Raw genomic sequence first — 22,210 nt, 5'->3', positions numbered from 1 at the left:
GCTTCTCTTGTTGTGGAGCATGGGCTCTAGGCGTGTGGGCTCAGTAGTTATGGCTCGCGAGCTCTAGAGCACGGGCTCAGTAGTTGTGGCTCACAGGCTCTAGAGCGCAGGCTCAGTAGTTATGGTGCACGGGCTTAGTTGCTCTGTAGCATGTGGGATCTTCCCAGGCCAGGGAACTAAGATCCCTCAAGCTGCGTGGCGCCAAAAAAAAAAGAAAAGAAAGAAAAAAGGAAAAAAACCCCACCAAACTCATAAGTGAATTATCACAAAGTGAACACACCCAAGTAACAACCACCCAGGTCAAGAAACACCACCTTCCCAGGTGCATCCTCTCTCTGTTACCCACCTCTTTCTCTCCAAAGGTGACTTCTATCCTGACTTCTAATGCCATAGATGAGCTTTGCCTGCTTTTTTTTTTTTTTTTTTTGCGGTACGCGGGCCTCTCACTGTTGCGGCCTCTCGCGTTGCGGAGCACAGGTTCCGGACGCGCAGGCGCAGCGGCCATGGCTCACGGGCCCAGCCGCTCCGCGGCATGTGGGATCTTCCCGGACCGGGGCACGAACCCTCGTCCCCTGCATCGGCAGGCGGACTCTCAACCACTACACCACCAGGTAAGCCCACATTAGTAAACATTTGGATTGTTTGAGTTTGGGGGCCGTTATTCATAATGCTTCCATGAATATTCTTTTTTTTACCACGCTGCCATGGGTCATGGCGGTGAAAGCCCGGAATCCCAACCACTAGGCCACCAGGGAACTCCCATTATTCCTGTACATACGTGTGTGTATTTCTGCTGGGCGTGGAATGGTTGGGTCAAAGGGCATGCTTACGTTCAGGTGTAGGTACTATATTCCATCAAACAGGTTTTCAAAGTGGTTGTATTGACATTTCTTCCAGCCGTGTGTGAAATTTCCAGTTGCTCCACATTCTCCCCTACACTTGGTATTGTTACTCTTTTCCATTTTAGTCATTCTGGTGGATGTGCAGTGATATCTGTTCTGGTCAGAATTTGGACTTCCCTGATGACAAATGAAGTTATGCATGCTATTCCCATTATCCGTTGCTCTGTAACAAATCATCCCCAAACTTAGAAGCTTAAACGACAGTCCTTTTCCTACTTTGCACAGTTTTGGAAGTCAGGATTTCGGGAAGTCTGCTGGGCAGAACTGGCTTGGGGTTTCTCATGCAGATGAAGTCAGATGGGGGCTGGGAGAGCTGGGAGCTGGCGGGGCATCCCTCTCTCTTCATGTAGCTCAGGGCCTATCCATGTGGTCTGCCTGCTTGGGCTTCCTCACAGCACAGTCAGACTGCTTACACAGTGGCTGAAGACTTAAAGACAGAATATTCCAGTAAATAAAGTGGAAGATGCATTGTCTTTTATGAGCTAGCCTTGGAAGTCATATAATATCACTTCTACCGTATTCTATTGACCTAAATAGTCACAAAAGTCCACTCAGTTTCAAGGGAAAGGTGGCATAGGCTCCACCTCTAATTGGAAGGACTGTCAAAGTCACACTGTAAGAGGAACATGTAGAATGGAAAATATTGTTGCCACTGTCTTTGCCACTATCTTTGCCATACATGTTTCCATGCATCTATTGGCCATTCTGTGTAGTGCTTGAGCCATCATTTCTCTTTTTCTGTTGGGTTATCTGTCTTTTTCCTTCTTGATTTGCAAAGTATATTCTGAGTGCTACTTTTTCCCCCCAGATATATGTATTATAAATAACTTTTCCCATTATTCTGAGGCTTGCCTTCTCATATTCTCAGTGTGTCCTTGTGTGTGAGTGTGTGTGTGTTTATTAACTGAAATTTTTATTGAGATAATTGTAGATTCACATGCAGTTGTCAGAAATAATATGGAGAGGTCCCTTCCACACTTTGCCCAGTTTCTCCACTGGTGACGTTTTGCAAAACTGCAGAGTAATATCATAACCACAGCCAAATATCACAGGATGTTGACATTGATATAATTTACCAATTTTATTCAGATTTCCTGTTTTGCTTGTGCTCACTTATGTAAGTGTATTCAGTTCTACACAATTTCATCACTTGTGTATGTACATGTATCCACCACGATAAAGTTACCGAACAGTTCTAGTACAAGGATCCCTAATGTTTATAACCACACCCACCCCTGTTCCTACCGCTGGCAGCCACTAATCTGTTCTCCATTTCTAAAATTTTGTCATTTCAAAAATGTTATATATACCTCACACCCATTAGGATGGCTACTACCAAAAAAAAAAAAAGAGAGAAAGAAAGGGAGAAAGAAAGAAAAGAACAAGTGTTGGTGAGAATGTGGAGAAACTGGAACACTTGTACCCTGTTGGTAGGTGGTGGGTATGTAAAATGGTGCAGCTGCTGTGGAAAAAAATATAGTTCCTCAAAAAATTAGAAATAGGGATTCCCTGGAAGTCCAGTGGTTAGGACTTGGAGCTTTCACTGCTGAGGGCCCGTGTTCAATCCCTGGTGGTGGTGGGGAACAAAACAAAAACAATAGCTAAAACATGGAAGCAATCCAAGTGTCCATTAACAGATGAATGGATAAGCAAAATGTGGTGTATATATACCATGGGATGTTATTCAGCGTTGAGGATGTTATACTAAGTGAAAGGAGCCAGTCACAAAAAGGCAAGTATTTTATGATTTCACTTATGTGAGGTATGTATAGTAGTGAAATTCATAGTAACAGAAAGTAGGTCGATGGTTGCCAGGGGCCGGGGACAAGGAGGAATGGGGAGTTATTGTTTAATGGGTATAGAGTTTCAGTTTTACAAAATACAAAGAGTTCTGGGAGATGAATGGTGGTGATGGTTACATAATAATATAAATGTACTTAATACCACTGAAATGTAGGCTTCAAATTGGTTAAGATGGTAAATTTTATGTTATGTGTACTTTACCACAATTAAAAATAAAAGTTAGGGCTTCCCTGGTGGCGCAGCGGTTGAGAGTCCGCCTGCCGATGCAGGGGACAAGGGTTCGTGCCCTGGTCTGGGAGGATCCCGCATGATGCAGAGCCGCTGGGCCCGTGAGCCATGGCCGCTGAGCCTGTGCGTCCGGAGCCTGTGCTCTGCAACGGGAGAGGCCACAACAGTGAGAGGCCCGCGTACCGAAAAAAAAAAAAAAAAAAAAAAGTTATATAATTGGAATCATATATGTAGTATGTAACATTTTGGTACTGATCTTTTTTGCTCAGTATAATTCCCTGGAGATTAGTATGTCTTTTGATAAACAGATATTTTTGATTATTTTTATTATTTTTGGCCACACCTCGAGACTTGTGGGATCTTAGTTCCCTGACCAGGGATTGAACCCAGGCAAATGCAGTGAAAGTGCCAAGTCCTAAACACTGGACAGCCAGGGAATTTCCTCTCTTATAGTTATTGAGTTTTGACTTGTTTAAAAAACTTTTTTGATTATCTTAAGGTCATGAAGATATTCTGTTATTTTCTATATGTTTTACAGTTTTACTTTTCATATTTAGATCTACAACCCATCTAGAACTGATTTCATGTACAGTGTGAGGTTCAAGGTCAAGAACCATTTCCCCGCCCCAGATATCCAGTATCGTTTATTGAAAAGACTGTCTTTTCCCCACAGTTCTGCATTGCCACTTTTGTCATAAAACTAGCGTGGGTCATTTTCTGGACTTTCTGTTCTATTCCATTGGTCTACTAAGTGCCAGTATCACACTGTCTTGATTACTAAAACTTTAAAAGTCTTGACATCTGATAGTTCGAATCTTCTGACTACTCTTTTTCAAGCTTGTCTTGCTTATTCTTGGTCCTCTGGCATTTCCGCATAACTTCAGAATTAGTCTGTCAATTAAAAATCTCTTGGGATTTTGATTGGTATTATACTGAACCTATAGACCAATTTGGGAGAAATTATATCTTTGCAATACTGAATCTGGTTTTTTTTTTTGGCCGCACTGTGCGGCATGCGGGATCTTAGTTCCCCGGACCAGAGATCAAACCCGTGCCCCATGCAGTGGAAGTGCTGGACCACCAGGGAAGTCCCTGTAATACTGTCTTTACATTCATGAACATGGCATACTGAGGGCACTTTTCCCCCCCCTCTTTTTCCCTTACACCCAATGTCAGCGACTCTGGTTAGTTCAAAATAGATCCAGAATCTGAATGCTTCTCACCAGCCCCAATTGGTCCAAGTCACTATCATATTTCACCTGTATTATTGCAAGACAGGTAGGAAGCAACTGTCCCTCTCCATTCTATTTTCAGCAGAGCATTCAGAGTGACGTTCGTAGTGTGTTGTCTTTCTATTATTGATTTGTGGGAGCTCTTTTTATTTGTTTATTTATTTATTTATTGCCACACCAGCAGCTTGTGGCTTAGTTCTGCGTAGTTCCCTGACTAGGGACCGAACCTGGGCCCATGACACTGGAATCGCAGAGTCCTAACCACTGGACTGCCAGGGAAGTCCCTGGGAGCTCTTTTTAAATGAGATGCAAGCCCTTTGTTAGAAACGCGTACTGTAAGTGTTTTTTCTGACTATGCTCGCCTCATTTTAAGTTTCTTTTGATGAACAGAGACTTATTTTGATGGTTTATTAATTTTTTTCTTTATGGTGCTTTTTTTTCGTTTTTGTCCTAAGAAATCTTGCCTGTGTGAAGGTCACAGAAACATTTCCCTCTTGTTTTATAAGCTTTATGGTTTGATTTTTTACGTTAGATCTATGATCCATCTTACACTAGTTTTTGTTTCAATATATGGAATGAGGTAGGGATTGTGACTCAATTTTTTTCTCATTTATTTATTTATGTATTTTTGCTGTGCAGCATGTGGGATCTTAGTTCCCCAACCAGGGATCGAATCCTCGCCCCCTGCATTGGAAGCTCGGAGTCTTAATCACTGGATGACCAGGGAAGTCCCAATTTTTTTCTCATTTAGACTCAGTTCCACCATTTCTGGAAAAGATTTTCCTGTCTCCCTTGGATTGTCTCAGTGCCTAGAATGATCTTTTTACATGTGTCAGATCACATCACTTCTCTTCTGAAGCCCTTAAGTGGTTTCCCACCTCGGAGCAAAGGCAAAAACAGGCCCCATTAAGATTCTATATGAACCAGAAACAGGTTTCCATCCTGACCTCATCTCCTACCACTCTCCCCACTGCTCATTCATTCGCTCACTTCCAAACACACTGACCTCCTTGCTGGTTTTTCAGTCATGCCAGACACACTTCCATGTCACAGGCTCTGGACAGAAAGCTCTTCTCTGCTATCTGCATGACTCACTCCTTTGCTCTCTGCAGTGCTACCTTCTCAATGAGGCCTTCCTAACACTGAAGTTTCAACACCCTCCCGAACTTCCTATTCCTTTCCCTGTTTATTTTCCTCCTTAGCATATACCATTATCTAACATAGTGTATATTTAATTTTTCTTACTTTGTTCCCCCCACCTGAATGTAAGCTCTAAAAGCTAGGGATTGGTTTTATTCACTGCAGTCTCCCCTGCATCTAGGACAATTCCTGGCACATAGGAAGCATTAAATTTGTAAAATGAATACAAATACTGAAGCCCAGAAAGATGAAGCTACCTGCCCAAGATTACACAGGTGATGAACAACAGAACTAAAATTTAAACCCAAGCAGTCTGACTCCAGCATTCATGCTCTTGAGAAACAGTCTCCATTACCGAGTGGGGCTCAGGATGGGCAGAGGTGCAGTGAACCTGGCAGCCCCTTCCGTCTTCTGTCCGCAGTGGAGCCGGGTCTCCCTGGCCTCAGGTCTGGCTTCAGCACCTGGGCGATGGCGGCCCTGCTCCAGGATGCTAAGGGGGCATGGCCAGGGTGCTGATGCCCCCCAGTGGCTAGGGTGGGGAAGAACAGGCAAAGTGCAGCTTTCTGGCTGAAGGTGTGTAGGGGTGGGGGACCTGGTTGGTTCTTGCTTCCCAGTCTCTCCCCTCACAAAAGATAGGATACAGGGTGTGGGCATAACCAGATCTTTATTTTACCAGAAGGGACAGGCAGCGGGGCAGTGCAGCATCCAAGCCCCAGACCACACATGCAGCATCCACATGCAGGAACAGCTACACAGGCTGGGGCAGGGCAAGGGGTGGGGGACTGGGACCACAGGACACCCACAGCACCCCTGCCAGAATGCTTGGGTCCTGGGCTCTTCTGCCTCCACTGGAGAAAGGACACAGAGGACTGGGCTGCTTCCCCATGGCTAGGACCCAATCACTCTGGCCAGAAAGAAAGCTGGCACAAGGGGTGTGGAGTCTGGGCAGTCTACAGCACTGGATTCTGCATAGGGTGGCATACTTTGCCCACTGGAAGGGCCCAGCCCGACACCCAGGACAGTACAGCCCTAGTAGGAAGAGGGTCTCTACACTTTCTAGTCTCCAGAAGGGCTAGATCCTGACCCCAGAAGGGCTTAGCAGAGTTGGGACCAAGCCCCACTCCACCTAGTAGGGACATGTCCATGAAGGGGACTTCCCTGAGCACAAGCAGGGGCCTCCTAAGGCAGTAGTAAACTGAGGGAGCTGCTCTACACAGGAGGCCTTCCCTCCGTGCCCCTGGGCGGGGGAGAAAGAGGTAAGGTATGAGAGCAGGCCTGGGGCTGGGCACGGGGTTAGTGAAGGGCGCTGGCCCTGGGCCTGCAGCCACAGATAACCTGGGCCGAGAAGGGCCAGAGTGGGCGAGGCTGGGGGCTTCCTGGGGCAGGTCAGGCCAGGAGAGGGCAGGGTGGCCGTCCTACCCAGAATCCCTGCACCCATGCTGAAGCTCTGGCTGGGGCCACAGGGGGAATGGACAGATGCACAGAAAACTTCAAGGCACCAGGATTCTGAGGAGCGGCGGGGCCCCCCCCCAACAGACAGACAGTGATTATACTAAACATCTTCAGCTTAAACTACATGATGTGTGTAGAGGATGGGAGGAGAGGGGAGAGAAAAAGACAGACAAAGGAAGAAATGTACAGGGAGATAAGGGTGGAAGAGACAAATCAGACAAATGTGGCAGTGAAAATGAGGGTGTGGGGTAGAGAAGAGGACGGAGACAGACAGAGACAGGGGAGAAGGGAAGACAGCCAGAGGCCTGAACACGCAGCACTCCTGGTCCCTACAAAATAAGGCACCAGAGTCAGTAACATTCCCGTTGTCCCCGTGGTACTAAAACGGGTGCTGAAGAGGGGGCGGTGGCTGCTGAATAGTGTGAGCCTTCGGGACCTCACACCTGTGCACCGGTGGCCTTCTTGATCAGTGGTATCTGCAAGGATGGGAGATGCCATGAGGCCTGGGCTCCGGGGCCCCCAACCAACGGCTCCGCCTGGGCCAGTTGCCCAGCAACCCACCGCAGATGGCTAGACACCCACCTTAGACAGGTCCACGCCCGTGAGGGCATGCACAGAGGCAGGCAGCTCGGCCAGCAGTCGGTTCACCTCTGAGGTCACCTTGCTGTTGTCCCCACTGAGGACTACAATCTCATCAACTTTGGTCAGGGGGGCGGAGATTTTGGCAGCAATCTAGGAGGCGGGGGGGGGGGGAGAGCTGGTTGGTACTCAGACTCCATCCACCTGCCCTGTCCAGCATCTCTCCCTCCCGTCTCTACCTCACCCAATCCCAGTGTAGCCTGGGTGGCCTTCATTTGCAGTTCACGGTCAGATGGCCCAGTGGGTTAGGGATGAGCCTATGCCTGTTGTGGGGTTCTCTCCCCACTGCTGAGTACTCCCCAACTTAACCCTCCCAGCCAGCCTGTCGCTGCGCTACTGACAAGGCCCAGAGAAGTCCAGCACTTGCCCAGCCAGTCCCAGCCTGGGGCGGGAGCCTCACCCGGGGCAGGGCCTCCAGCACCAAGGCCATCTTGGCTGCGTCCCCATACTTCTGGTAGGCCTCAGCCTTGAGTTTCATCCGCTCAGCCTCTGCCTTGCCCATCGCCTCGATGACTGCTGCCTCCGCCTCCCCGATTCTGCGGATCTTCTCAGCCTCTGCCTGTGCCAAGAGGACCTGCTTCACCCTGGGGGAGCCCAGATGGGCAGGATCAGTGGGAAGTGCCAGGGGACCCTCCAGTCTTGCCTGGGGGCCAACAAACCCCAAGCCTCTGCTTTGGCAGGTGTCAGGGGTGGGGGACCCATGAGAGGGGGGTGCCCTGGCCTTCTGGCTCTGGCCAAGGAGAGGGCACTGGCTCCCAGATGCAAATGAGAGAGGGGGCTTGGGCTTCCCTGGTGGCGCAGTGGTTGAGAGTCCGCCTGCCGATGCAGGGGACGCGGGTTCGTGCCCCGGTCCGGGAAGATCCCACATGCCGCAGAGCGGCTAGGCCCGTGAGCCATGGCCGCTGAGCCTGCGCGTCCGGAGACTGTGCTCCGCAACGGGAGAGGCCACAACAGTGAGAGGCCTGCGTACGGCAAAAAAAAAAAAAAAAGAGAGAGAGAGGGGATCAAGCAGAGGTGCCCTCTGTGCCAGGCACCTCACCAGGCCCTTAAACCTCCTACATCTAATTCAGTCTTCCTAACAACAATCCCACGGGGGAGGCGGGTCACCCCTACTTCACAGTGGGTGAGAAGGGGCCCCAAGCTCGGTCAGGAGTGGAGGGAGTGCATGGGTGGCAGGGGAGCTGGACTAATCGCCCAGCTCGGGCACCAGTGGCACCTACTTCTCGCCCTCGGCGATCTGCTGTATGCGGTGGGCCTCGGCCTCGGCGGGGCAGCGCACTGTGGCTACGAGCTCCTTGTCTGTGCGCAGGATCTCCTGCGCCTCCACTGCAATCTGCTTCTTGCGCTGCACAACCTCAATCTCAATCTCTTCCTGCCGGATCTTCTGCTGCTCACGGGCCCCCTGTAGCTCGTAAGCCAGCTGGGCCTCAGCTGTCTGTGGCGGGAGTGTGGTCGGCATGTCAGAGGCTGGCTGCCAAGTCCTGGGCCCTGAGCCCCAACCCGGGATGCCCTATGGCTTCTCACCTTGATGTTGACCTCCTCACTGAAGGCTGACTTTTGCAGCTCGAAGGCTCGCTTGGAGTCGGCGATCTTGGTGTCTGCCATGAACTTCACGTCCAGCATCTCCTTCTTGCACTCAGCTTCCTGGGAAAAGGAGGGGCAGGTGCTTAGGGTCCCCTGAGCAACCGTGGTCCCACCACCCCTGAGCTCCCTGTCCCTGGGGCTGGGAAGGAAAGCCCACACACCCGGATGCCTGCATCCCTCTCAGCCTCGGCCACTCCGATGTCGGCATCTCTCTGTACCGCAGCAGTCTGCGTCTTGCCCAGGGAGCTCAGATAGTCCACTTTGTCATACACGTCCTGGGGAGGGAAGGGGGAGTCATCCCTGGAACAGTCAGAGGCACAAAGGTTCCCCTCTGGCCAAGCTCCCCACTCCCGGATGGACGCAGAGGCCACAGCCTTCCCGTCACACTGCACCTTGATGGTGAAGCTGAGGATCTCGATGCCCATGCGGCCGACGTCTGGGGCTGCCACCTCCCGCACCAGCTTGGCAAACTGGTCCCGGTCCTGGTAAATCTGCTCCACTGTCAGGGTCCCTGAGGGCAGAAGGATCACGGCTGGCTCCCCAGGGGCTCAGCCAGCTGGGGAAGGGCGGAGGCCTGAGCGTAGGCAGGGGTCATGCAGTCAGAGCTGGGTCTTCCTCGGTTTCTTCTTAACAGCGTCTAACACTGAGCCTCCGCCTGCAGGGTCCAGGCAGGATGAGGAAAAGTGTCCCAAGCAGCACCAGGTGCCTGACCAGACGGGCAGCCGCTCACCCCCTACTTCAATGCCCTCCTCTTCACTCAAGTCACCTCATGTTTTGAAAGGAAATACTTGACGGAAAACGTATCGGCTTTTCAGCTAGAAGCCTCTCAGGGGGACTGACAGAACCCCCTGCCCGCCCTGTCCCCTCCCTGGCCATGGCCTGGGGACACTGTGAGGCTCCTCGAAGGCAGCAAAGGGGTCCCTGGCCTGGGCAGGGCCTCACCGAGGATGGAGCGCAGGTGCCCCTCCAGGGTCTGCAGGACGACGTTCTTGATGTCCTGCACACTCTTGCCCAGGAACTGCTCGCAGGCCACGGCCAGGAGCTCCTTCTCGGTCATGATCTTCACCTGCCGGTGGTCACAGAGGCGCCTGAGCGAGGCTGGAGGGTGGCAGACAGAGGCCCCAGACCCAGGAGGATGGTGATGGTAGCCCTCCCCTCCTTTTCAGGACCTGGAGGCCTAGGGGCTGGGAGGGGGTGGAGTCTGTCTGAGGCCTCCAGTGGGGAGAAGACACGAGGAACTCATACTGAGAAACTTCATCTTCACTGGCAGCCCCAGACCCTGCCATGGCCTCTCTCCTGGGCATTTGGGGCTCCCCACTACCCCTCCAGCCCACTCTCTGCCCCTCAGCCTGCAGGTTTCTGCAAAAAGGAGAATAAGCAATAGGGGCACAGACAGACAGACAGACTAGGAAAGAGAGCCGGGACAGGGCAGGAGACAGCTCCAGGGTCCGCCACCGAGGGTGGGCATCCTCCTGCCTTGCTTTCCCAAGGCACTAAGCCGACAACCCCCTCACCAGAGGCCTAGAACATGGTTGAACCTGCCCTGTGTGGACTTCTGGAGAGCAGGAAGCCCCTTGGCCGGGCACTGAGCTGGGAAGATAACGCAGCCTCCGACTCCAGAGCTCCCCTGCCTCACGTGGCCTCGCCCTCTGGTCCCCACCCTGCAGCCCCCTACCCAGGGAACAGGGAAGGCTTGGACTCTGGGGCTTGGCATTTCTGACACCTGCAAAGAACGGGGTGGGGTTAGTGAGACAGGAATTCTCAGCACTGGTTCTGTCCTCCGCGGGCCCGCTGGGGAAAGAAGGGGTGTCTGTTAGTCCTGCTGGGCGGCCAAGAGGCCGAGCGTGTTCCAGTGGCTATGACACTCTCTTGGCAGGGGGGGCGGGGGCAGGGGGCACTGGAGAGAGACTGCCCCTGGCTGCCGTCCTCTCCTCCTCCCCCCAAACCCCAGCATGGGGACGAGGCAGCTCAACGGACATGCGCGGGGCTGCTGAGTTACTATACCTGGGCGACACCCGTCACAGTTAAAGCTACCCCCTCGGCCGTCTCTACGTCCTCGCAGCGGGGCTGCAACGTCATAATCTCTAGGGAAATCCTGCCAAGAAACGCAAAACAGGGCCATGGGTCTGGGGGCCCAGGGCCTGGGGTGCGGGGAAAGAGTGCGACACCTCACTGCTCCGGCTGGGATGGGCCAGGGGTCCTGCTGTGGGGGAGGACTCTCCAAGGGGTCAGAGCTGGGAGCATGTGAGGAGGAGATGGTGGGAAGGCAGGCGGGGGGTGGGGTGCAGATGGCTCACAGGAAGGAGTAGCGTGTGCTACCCATGTGCACACGTGTCCTCTGCTCAGGTCAGCCTGGCTGGAAGAGTGGGAAAGGGAAGCAGAGGAGAATTGGCTGTGGGTGGTCTGGGCTGGGGGAGGGGGTTGGGCAGAGTCTAGATGTAGTTGTGTGTGTGTGTGTGTCCTGGGACAGCACGTAAATGCTGGTCCTCTAGGCCGTGCTGCGCGGGCCGTCCAGGGATGCCATCTGAACATCCCCCAGGGAGGGGCCCTCACCTGTTCCCTGGGTCTGCTCACACCCTGGGATGCCCCAGGAGGCTGCTGAGAAAGCTCTGCCTTGTAGCCTAGCACGTTGGGAGTCTGCCCCCTGCGAGGGAAGCCCTGCCTGGTCCCTCTACCCGGCAACAGGTTAGGACTTGAAGCCCACCCTCTGGGGTTGGGGCCAGGTGGGCCAGTGGGGGAAAGGGCTGGGGTCACACTAGAGCTTCCTGGCCAAGGAGCACTACTCCTACGAAGAGCTGTTCTGCCCAGACAACCTGAGTCCTCAAGGGTCCACAGCAGCCAGCTGACAAGGGATCTAGGCATTTGCAGCTGTTTCAAGTAGAACGTGCGTCTGGAGGGAGAGGAGGCTGCTCGAGAAGCGGGCGAGAGAGGCCTGGACCCTACTCATTCCACACGAGGTGCTCTGAGCTGCTTCTCAGGCCTCTGCCCTGAAGCCTGCCCTCCTGTGGCTACAAGGGGTGGGTGCGATGGGGACAGTCCCCTTCCCCATTAGGGATAACACGATGGGTGAGGAAGGGTGTGGTGGTGCAGGGGTTTTGCCTGAGAAGCTGAAAGGCAATTTCATGAGAGGAAAGGGGATGGGTAAGGTGACATGTAGGGCTCTTCCAGCCTGGGGACCTGCCAGCATGCCGGCTCTGAGAAGCCAGGGGTTTTCTGATGTTCCTCACTGCCCCCTCAGTGCCTGGAGCTGACAAGGTGCTCAACGGGGAGCTGGTGAATGAAGCAATGAAGACGGGAACTTGCACGTCATGAAGAAAGCACTTGGAGTTGCTAAGAAAGGGTTTCATAGCTACGGCTGCGTGGCAGTGAGGAGTGAGACAGCAGGTCACTCGCTTTTCCAAGTGAGATCATGTTCATGATACAGATGGGGTTCCTCTAGCACTACTTTCCTGAAAATCCCAAAGCGCCCTCATATTGTTCTACTCGCCTTCCCAATATTCCTACAAGGCACAGGGAGGGCATAATTCTCCCCATTTCACAGATGGGGAAGCTGAAGTCCGGTGACAAGAGATCTGCTCAAAGGTCTCTCGACACAAATTAGGGGCAGGAAGTTGGAGGGCATCAAGTGGCGGGGTGAACAGAACTCCCCATGCGTCCCATCTTCTGGCCTTGCAGGGAGGAGGACCAGGGCTTGACACTGAGGTGTCAGCCTGGAGAAGGGGCTGGCAAGGGGCTCCGTGGTGCCTGGAGGACTAGGACTTCTGTAGGAGTCGTTAGGACGGAACCCTCCCCGCCCAGACAGCCCAGCTCTGTCACGAAAGGGCCTGTGTCTCCTGCCTCAGCTTACTCCCAATTTAGGCTTGTCATCCAAGGACCCCCACTGGCCGACTTGGGCAGAGCTTCCAGAAGCCCTCGCCCTTTCCCCGCTAGCAGCCCCAGTGAGCGAGGGCAAGGGAGTTGGGGATCTATAGGGATCCACCCTGCCACCCAGAGCAGCAGAGGCGGGAGCAGAGGGGAGAGGCACACTCTCAGGAGTGGAGTCCATCCGGCACCTGCCCGCCAGGCCCCGCAGGGCAGGAAGAGAGAAGGTTAGACACAGAGGAAGGAAGCAGGTGGGTTATTACCTGTGCAACCCCTGTTACGAATAGCGGGACCCCCTCCGACGTCTCAATATTCTCACAGCGACACAGGATGGTCATAACCTCCAGAGACAGTCTGAGGAGCAGCCAGGGGGTGGGGAGAGGTAGGGACAGGAAGGGGTAGGAGGGGACACAGCAAACACACACAGTGGTTACCAGACAAGCACCCAAAGCCTGACGCCTGGGGGGTGGGGCGGGTTGCTCTTAGCACTTCAGCTCCCCCCCACCCCCGCTGCCAGCTCAGCCTAGGGCCGTAGGGGGACAGAGACACGCCCTTGCTGGCCTGAGGCCTCTGGGTCTCTTCTCTAGCCCCCATACCCTTCCAGTGAGGAGCTGCTGGGCTGGAGGAAAAGTCTGCCGATGCCCTGGGCCCGTGACCTGAGGTTGGGAGGCCTGTGCATAGGGCACCTGGGTTACCCACCACCTCACTTTCCCAGGAGATTCCTGGCACAATCTGGGAGACTGCCTCAGCTCCATCCTCTGGACACAGGCTAACCTGTGTTTCCAGAATTGGCGGGGGAGGCCACTCTGGGGATTAATGAGCCACAGAAAATACTGACTCCTGCTCGGGGCACAAACCCTCAAGGCCTGTGCTTCATATCACTAAGAAGGTAATTTAGGGCCAGAAAAGCCCCCCCCACCAGATTTTTGGACTTTCTGATCTGGGGAGAAGGGTGTGTCAAGGAAGGCTGGGGGAGAAAGTGCACCCCCGCCCGGATATTCACAGGGACAACTGGGAGACAACGGAGTCAATCACTTTGGAATTTCCAGAGTTGGGCACAGGCACAGAGTCATGGCAAAGAAAACCAAGTGCTTCAAAGCTACCTGGCCCACCCCAGCTGGGCCTTCCTAGGGCAGCGTGTGTGCACGGTGCTGGTCCAGGCGGAGGCCAGGCTGCGGGCAGCACGGAAGGTTTCCTTAAACCAGAGGGAGGGAGGAGAGAGGCTGAGGTGAAGAGCAGAAGCAGGTAGACGGGGGGATGGGGAGCAGCAGGCAGTGCGGGTCCCCCAACTCCGCTCTCACAGTGCCAGCCCTGGGGGCTCCAGCCATGCAGATGTGCAAAGGGTTCCTTCATTCGAGCCCCTAAAAAGAGCACCCTTGGGTCTGAGAGGACTCCAGACCCAGCTCAGACAGGAACCCACCAAGCTCTCTTTTGGGGAAGGAGGAGAGAGGGAGACAGGAAAGAGGGAGGAGGGAGGGAGGAAGGGAGCGAAGGAGGGAGGCTGCAGCTCAGAGGCCAGAGGTGGAGGAATCACTTGGGCAAGGGAGAGAGAGCTGCCCACTTCAGGGCCTCAGGATAGGATAGGACGTGGCAGTAAAGTGCAGCAGAAGGAACTTCCCTGAGTCTGGAGAAGAATGGCTGACACCAAGAGGGGTGACATGTAGGATGGCTGTGGAAAGTATCTCAAAAGGGAGGCTGGGCTAGAAACCTGTACTCTGACCTGAGGGGCTCCTGCCAGCCTAGGGGAATAAAGGCCCCAGCTTGTGGAGATGTCCCCCAAGCAGGCTAGGGGCTGCCCCAAACAGGGCCCAGGAAGGCGAGGGGCCGCAGGCTCAGACTACCCAGCAAGTGGGACCAGAGGGAGGACATTGAGCCTGGATGTGGGAGATCAGTTTCCTAGGATGAGGACAAGGGCCCCCACCCCTCACTTCCAAGCCTGCTGTCAGAGGAGCTTGGCCCTCCTGTCTTGGGGCTCTGCTCCCTGGAGCAAGAAGAGGGAGGGTGGACCACGGATGTGGAGAAAGGGCTGCTGGGTATTGCCCCAGCAGTGGATGCCCGGGCAGGACAGGTCTCTGGGCAAATGGCAAACTCTCTCGGCATGGCTGTACGTCGAGGTGTCTTGACAAGATACTCTGTCGTCCCAGGACTGCATGGCGGGTGGGGTGGGGTGACAGTGTCTCTGGGGAGGGCACCTGATGGCTTCTGACAGGCCAACTGGCCCCCTCAGGAGTGCTTAGGATCTGCCTGAGAGGAAGCTGTGACCAGTACTGATTACTCTCTGACACTTTTGGCCTTGGGCCACAAGAGTCCCCCAGGATCCCTCAACTCAGGCAGGGCCAAGTGCGGGGAGAGATGGAACAGTGGAGGGGGTTAGTGAGAAATCAGTGAAGTTTAAAAGTGGTGACATGCTTCCCATGCCCCTGACACTAGCCAACACCCTCAGACTCCCTGGAGCCCCAAGCACTAGCAGCTCAGTGTAGCCATGGGACATCTCTCTGCTGACTGGTGGGCCTGGGATCCAGGAAGGGGACTTCACTGGAATCTCCGCTGCTTCCCCTTCAGATGACCCCCACCGCCGCCAACATGCCCTCACTTTCACAGCTCTGCTGCCTGTGTCGCCTGGGTCCTGGCCTGGAAGAATCTGGGCCCCTCCCCTGATCTCCCATAGTCAGGAAGGGGTGCTGGTGGAGAGGTGGCCGGGCCTCATCTCCTCCTGGGTGGGCAGTGAGGGGGCAGGAGAGGCCCAGGCCAAGTCCAGCCCTGCGGCAGGCTCTGGGAAAGCCAGCAGGTAGAGCCTGACGGTGGGCCCTCAGGGGAGCTGAAACCTCCCTTCCCCGAGTAAGTCTCTCCAGACTGATTTAGGAGGTCCAGAGCCGTCTTGCCCGGCCCCAGAGCCAATTCCTTAGATCGCTACCCCTTGTCTTTAACACGCTGCTGTCAGAGCCCCTTCAGACTCTATATCCATTCTCTGCCATTTAGCCCCTGCCTGCATTATGCCAGGGCCTGCACAGGTGAGGGAGGGTATGTGTAAGGTGTCCCTTCAGACTTTCTTCCCTTCTTAGACCCAAACAGGTGTGTAATTAAGGCTTCGTGAATAACTCTGAGCTAGAATCAGGGCATTAGCGTTCTGCTTGAATTCTCTGGGACAGAAGTGATGCCCTCAATGGAAAAAAGCACACCCACCAAGGAGGAGGTGCCCACAGACAGACCTCCTGCATCCCTGTGTAACCCATTTCATCTGCTTCTTAGGAGGTCCCGCCCTCCAGAGTGGAAGGCGGCAAGTGGTAGATGCTCTAGCTGACCTGTGGGGTGAAAGGGGTAAGGATGGAAACCCTTTTCTCCCTTGCCCACCAGGATGCCCGGTTTGCTGGCCCCCAGGCCCTTACCTCTGAGTGTCGGAGATACACCACCAGGCCCAGGCCCAGCCGCCAAACACATACTGTTTATAGTCAGAACCGCAACAGCCCCCTGGAGAGCAAAGCAAACCACTGCTGGTCAGTCAGTTCTTGGGTCTGTCTACCCTCCATGCCGCCAACAGCAGCTCTGGGCCTTCGCCTGCTCTGACACTTGACAACTCCCACTGCTGGGTGCCAGGTGCTGAGGTTACAAATAAATGGAAGGTATGCCCTTAAGGGCCTTGGGATCTAGTTTGGTAGACAGGCAATTTGCATAGAAAGGAGGGTAGCCAATGAGTAGTTCAGACTGTAAGTGCTTTCAGAGAACAGATGAGAGGTCAGTGGGCAGGAGAGAATGGAAAAGCTTCTATCTTTGATTCAACCATCCATTCAGTAAACAAATATTTTTTCATGCTAGGGAAACAGAGATGAAGATAAAATTCCTATCTTAAAAGAGGTGAGACTAGGAGGAGGGACCTTATCCTGAGATGATGGTCGTGCACTATGCGATGGCCTGTTATCAGAGTGAGTGCAGTCACAGAGGGAATGCAGGTGGGAGGCTACTGGAAGAGAGTCTCTGAGCCAAGGTTGGGGCCTCGCTCGTGTCCAACAGTGAGGCTGGTTCTCTACTCCCAGGGGCTCAGAGTGAATTCGTTCTTCTTGTGGGAGTGGATGGGGAAGGCAAGGCCTCGTAACAGAGCCCAACTCATGGTACCAACTGGAAAAGAGAAAGGGAAAAGTCCTAAAAAGGAAGTGATTCCTGGAAAAACTGTGTATCAGCTAAATAGCATGTTGAACCTGGCCACGACCCAGATTCATGCTGTGGACGCGTACGGCATGCTCTCTATACGGAAACGAGAAAAATCAATTCTTGAAATTCTTGTCACGAACCCTCCTGCTGATGCCAAAATTACTCAACAAGTTCAAGAAAACTCAGTAAAAGCAAGAGGGGCTGTTCACTTGCAGTGCGGACATGTTCAGAAACAGACGATTCAAAGGAAACGTGATGGGGAAAAAGCCAGTGGATGTCATCATTTCCTCGTTCACAAACTTGGGTTTTCAGGAAATCCTTAGGGTGTGTGCCTCCTATGGTTAAAGGTCAGGGTGTAGTTTTATATAGCTGGGTTACAGTGTCTCTCAGCCTCCTTGGGAGGGGACAAGGCAGGGTGGAGGGGCAGAGGGCAGCTCATGGAGTGTCTTAGGTATCAGGCCAAGGAGGGAGGAGGTGTGTGTGTGTGTGTGTGTGTGTGTGTGTGTGCGTGTGTGCACACTTCCTTCCACCCTGGGAGGAAGATACCTGGGTCAGGGAGGCTGGGTAGAAGCAGCCTCTTGCAGTTCACGTGGGGGGATAACTTCTAGAGTAGTCTTGTCCAAGAGAACTTCCTTCGAGAGTAGAAATGCTCCCCAGCTGTGCTGTGCAACAAAGCACCTACTAGGCACATTTGTTACTGAGCACTTGAAATGTGGCTGGCATAACCAAAGAACTGAATTTTAATTTAATTAACTTAAATTTAAGTGGCCACCTGTGGCTTGTGCCTACCATATCGGACAGTGCAGGTCTAGAGCCTGGGTTTGGGTGGGTGGTCAGGCCGACAACCGAGCAGAGACAACAGAGAGAACCACGAACTGGAGACAAGTTTTAAACAGGCGGAGGCAAAGGAACAAGGACCCCACAAGAGCGTCGGGCCTGTCAAGTCAGAGAGCCGGTGTCTGGCACTGTCCACTCAGCGGCCAGCCCTGTTTCCTGGTCTGCTCTATGCACTGGGTGCAAGCAGCCGAGCCAGAGGCCCAGGGACCAGGAGCAGCCCCGCAGCGTGCACAGGGGCAGGAAGAGGTCTTAGGTCTCTGGAGATACGTGTTCTCAGGGCTGTTGCTCAAGGTAAGCCGCTGCAGGCTTCTCTGCCCTGGGGATGGGGTAAGGGAAGCCGCTAAGGACAAGCAGTCAATTTGAAACCCAAACCATCTCAGGATCCAGTGAAAGTGGAAGAGGGTCCAAAACCACAGCTTGTTCCACTTCTTCTGGCCTGGTCGGGGCTGGGGCACAGTTTCCTTGCTGTGGTAGCCTCCTGCAGTGACCCAGGCCAGACCTAGGGGTTCATGTGGGGGGATAACTTCTAGAGTAGCCTCACTTCCTTGTTCCTCATCCCCCCAGGACTTCTCAGTGTGCTGTGGGAGGGGTGGTGGTAGTGGTGCGGGGCAGGATGGGGGTGGGGGAGCCCAGGGTGTCTGTCTGCCCTTTACCTTTAACTCATTCTCTGACCTTGGGAGCAGGCTGCCACAGCTCAAGCTGGGCCTCGGCCAAGGGCAACATGGCCAGGTTCCCAGGGGTGGCAACAACAGGAAGCTGGGACTGCCAGGCTGTCCCGCCCCCAGCAGCCTCCTCCCCTGGAAGGCATCTTTCTCCCCCCAGCTTCCTGGTCACATTGAGCACCACTCCCAAAAGAGGACGCTTAGGTGGCCCCTCCTTGACCTCCCCAGTTCTCACCGTCTCCAGACCTGGAAGTTTCTCCTAATGTTAGCTCACTTTTTCTAACTCAATCTGCTTTCCTTTGCTCTGTCTTCAACCAAGCTGAAAAATCACAAAATATCCCATGATGACCTCCGTCCTACTCTTAGCCCTCCCCAAACACAGGCGCCAGTCTGCCCTCTCAGGAACACTCCTTTCCCTTCCTGCCCCTCTTCTACCCTTTTCTTCCTACTAGTCAAGAGGACCATCTACAACTCTACAAGCGGGATTTTTTTTTTTTTTTTTTTTTGGCGGTGCTGCGCGACTTGTGGGGTTTCAGTTCCCTGACCAGGGATTGAACCCGGGCCATAGCAGTGAAAGCGCCGAATCCTAACCAGTACAGCACCAGGGAACTCCCATACAAGGGGGATTTCTTCAGTCGAAACCCCCCTTAGTAGTCTGGTAATGGCCAAATGTTCATAAATGCATAAAATAAGATACAGAAGAAACAAATTAAAGTTATCAAAATGTTAAAACAACCAAATGTGTGCTACAGTAATATGTGCTCTGTGTAATACATTAAATAATAAGATCTCATGGTAGATACTTTAATAACTGGCTTAATTTCAAAGCAGTGATGAGCATCAATGGTTTTTACAGTACCTGCAACAAAGGCAGTACGGTAGGAAAATATCTGCTAATACTATCATGGATTGTTGCTGACATTAATAATCGTAAGAAACGCTAAATATCAGTTTAGGTTAGTGTGAATAAAAATGTACTATTCTCCCCTCACCCAAATGCAAAGACCTCTAAATTCTATCCACAAACTCCAGGTTAAGAACTTCTGACCTACTGTAGAGAAGAGAGAAAGGTGTATGGTATTTGGATTCCCCTTTTAAACTCCCAAAAGCAGAAACAGAGGAAAAAATTTTATATTACAGAATGAAGGAGGGAGGTTACACAAGAAGAAGAACCTCCAGATTTTTCAAGTGGAAAAGATGATCATGAAATATATCAACATCCTCCTTCTGAAAGTAGGCTGTGTGAGATGCCCCTGGACTTAGATGCAGGCCCAAGTAATGGGGCGGGGTGGGGGTGGGGCGCAGGGCTGGGAGTCCACGTGCTAGAGAGAGCCACAGCTCAGCTGGATCATCTCAAATCCCAAGGTAACATTATGCCGGGCATTCTCTCTCTCTCTCTCTCTCTCTCTCTCTCTTCTCTCCCACCCTCCCTTGACTCCAGTTCTCTTAATTCTCAGCGCGGCCTCCTCGCCGCACCCCTAAAACAGCTTCAAAGCTAGCACTGCCTTGGCCTCTGGCCAGAGGACCAGGTTCCTGGCAACTGGAAGGCACAGAGCAGCCCATCTCAGGGGTTCCTCTTGCCCCTCAGTCTCAAGGATCTCCACAAAGACCGGACTGGACCTTTTGTCTCCTCAGCCCAGAGTCTAGGATTCTCGAGAGAAATCCCACAGGAAAAACCAAGTGCAATGCAGATTCGGGTTTCTAAAAACCTTCTTTAGGAGTGGTGGTTGGGAGACTGGCCCAGCTCTTATAGAGGAGCAAGTTTGGCCTCAGTGATCTCTGGGGGTCTCGCTGGCGACCCCAAGGCTATCTTTTCTGGTTTTCAGGGAAGTGAAGGATCTTAGTTCCCCAACCAAGGATCGAACTTGGGCCCCCTGCAGTGGAAGGATGGAGTCCTAACCACTGGACCGCCAGGGAATTCCTAGGGAAGTGAAGGATCTTAATTCCCCCACTGGAGTAAGGTGCTAGTTAGGGAGACTGGGGATTTCCCATCCCAGGGGAGAGATGGATTTTGAAATCCAAACTGAGCCAGAGGCCATGTTCTGGGGTGAAAGTTCCCAGTGGATTCATCACACCTCTCAAAGGTGGGCAGCTACAAGCCCTGGCCCAGCCCACCCTCTCCTGTTCATTCTGCAGCCGGCCCTAACAACTCTGCCCAGGCGGAGAAGGCACACTGACAGTGGGAAGATATGAGGGATTCTTGCAGCTACAGGCCTCCAAGCTGTCAGGAAACACAGCCTCTCCCCAGCACCCGCGCCAGGGGGGGCTGCACGAATTGGTGGCTTGAAAGGCTTCTGCCACTTCCCAAGATACCCAAATATACAATTTAAATAGCAGCCTTAAGGCAAGATATCTCTCCCCTCCCCAATACTGCAGTCCCCCAGCCCCACCTAAGCTCACAGAAATTCTGGAGTCTGCAGCATTTTGCAACCAGAGCAACACAGAGCCAGGTCTCTGTAGAGGCCGCACCCGCGTCCCTGGGGCAGGCGGTGCCAGTTAACCCCAGCAAACCCAGCCTGCTGGGAATTAACGGGTCTGTGCCCAGAGCCCAAGGATTCATGTCCAGGGGCCCTCCCCAGACGTGTACCTGCGACTCAACCCCCGTCCCGGGCGCTGGCATCCGGCCAGACTGTTCCCGGAACCCCAAGGCTTCAGTTCGGGATCCCCAAGGCCACAGGGGAGACCCCGCCAGGGGTCGAAGCAGAGAAAGGACGGAATAAACACGGTTAAACACGCAGGGCGGGGGAGGTCGGGGGAGACCCTGGCCCGTGCCCTAGGCCGCAGAGCACGGCAAATGGGAGTACTGGGGGTCCCTCCTGGAAGGGGGTCTCAGGTGCGGCCCGGAGCGCCGTAGGCTCAGGCCCCACCCCCGAAGCCCTTCCCCGGCCTGGCCCCTCCCCGTTCGCTCCCCAGCCCGGCCCCCGCCCTCTCAGGCACAGCCCCCGCCCCAAACACCCTCCAGGCCCTGGGCGTCCCAGACCCACCTCCCTCGCTGCCCTCTCACCTGAAACCACCAGCGCCTCGTTGGGCCCCACCGTGTGGCAATTGCCCATGGCGCCGGCGGGACGGAGGGCCCTCGGGGGCCGCAGAGACCTGGACAGCAGCAGCCGGCCCGCACCTCGCGCCCGCCCGCCCGCACGCACCGCCGGCCGCGCCCAGCCTATCCGGCCGCCCGCCCGCGCCCCTCCGCGGCCGCGGCCCCGCCGGAAGTGTGGCGGCGGAAGGCGGGGCCGGCGTGTCGAGGGAAGCAGCCAGAGCTCAACCCGCGGCGGCCAACACGCTTTATGGCACGGGGTCGCCATCTCGGGGCCCAGCCCTCAAAGGCATCCCTCCACTCCCGCCGGGCGCCTCGATAACAACCGCCCTGCCCTTTCTCACCTCTCAGCACCCACCTTACAGCGGCCGGCCCTGGAGTCAGCCCGCCGGGGCTCCAGTTTCAGCCCCTCCTCTTACTAGCTGGGAGACCTTTGGCGATTCCCTTACCTGGCTGCCTAATCCCGCCTCTGGAAAAAGGGGATAATGTAACTACTTAGCTACACGGTCGAAAAGGGGCCAGTTGAGTAATTCTCAATGTTGGCAGTGCATCAGTTTACAAATTCCCAGGCCCTCATCCAGGGCTGATCAGCATTCCTGAGGGTAGGGCCTGGAAAATACGAAATTCAAACTCCTGAGAAGCCGCATCTGGCACACTATGCCCCACCTCTCAATATGGGGTTACAGTCAC

At 54.1% G+C, this 22,210-nt stretch overlaps 1 protein-coding gene across 9 annotated transcripts; it reads right to left on the bottom strand.

The window, feature by feature from the left end:
• Nucleotides 1-5,950: 5,950 nt before the first annotated feature.
• On the bottom strand, nt 5,951-22,208 carry FLOT2 (flotillin 2). 9 transcript variants are annotated; one of them, XM_067021409.1, is made up of 12 exons: nt 21,491-21,659; nt 16,228-16,309; nt 13,105-13,195; nt 10,985-11,075; nt 9,923-10,046; nt 9,373-9,491; nt 9,142-9,255; nt 8,921-9,040; nt 8,617-8,831; nt 7,797-7,980; nt 7,340-7,489; nt 5,951-7,233 (listed from the first exon to the last, which is right to left on the bottom strand). In XM_067021409.1, the coding sequence occupies exons 4-12, from the start codon at nt 11,057-11,059 to the stop codon at nt 7,195-7,197; spliced, it is 1,140 nt and encodes a 379-aa protein (XP_066877510.1). In that variant the 5' UTR covers nt 11,060-11,075; nt 13,105-13,195; nt 16,228-16,309; nt 21,491-21,659; the 3' UTR covers nt 5,951-7,194. The 9 variants fall into 9 exon arrangements, with proteins under 9 accessions (XP_066877510.1, XP_058903028.1, XP_066877511.1 ...); XM_059047045.2 differs by lacking the exons at nt 13,105-13,195; nt 21,491-21,659 and adding an exon at nt 21,879-22,208; XM_067021410.1 differs by lacking the exons at nt 10,985-11,075; nt 21,491-21,659 and adding an exon at nt 21,879-21,987.
• Between the last annotated feature and the right edge of the window lie 2 nt (nt 22,209-22,210).

This window comes from Kogia breviceps, chromosome 19 (genome assembly GCF_026419965.1).
Source record: "Kogia breviceps isolate mKogBre1 chromosome 19, mKogBre1 haplotype 1, whole genome shotgun sequence".
NCBI lineage: Eukaryota > Metazoa > Chordata > Mammalia > Artiodactyla > Physeteridae > Kogia > Kogia breviceps.
Note: the sequence above shows the minus strand (reverse complement) of the source record. Positions and strands in the feature narration are given on the sequence as shown.

Coding starts and splice junctions, on each gene's coding strand:
- FLOT2 (XM_059047043.2), bottom strand. CDS start 21,539: ATGGGCAATTGCCACACGGTGGGGCCCAACGAGGCGCTGGTGGTTTCA. Junction 10,047..13,104: donor TCGTAACAGGGGTTGCACAG/GTAATAACCCAC, acceptor GACCACCGGCAG/GTGAAGATCATGACCGAGAA. Junction 9,256..9,372: donor TCCTCAGCTTCACCATCAAG/GTGCAGTGTGAC, acceptor TTCCCTCCCCAG/GACGTGTATGACAAAGTGGA.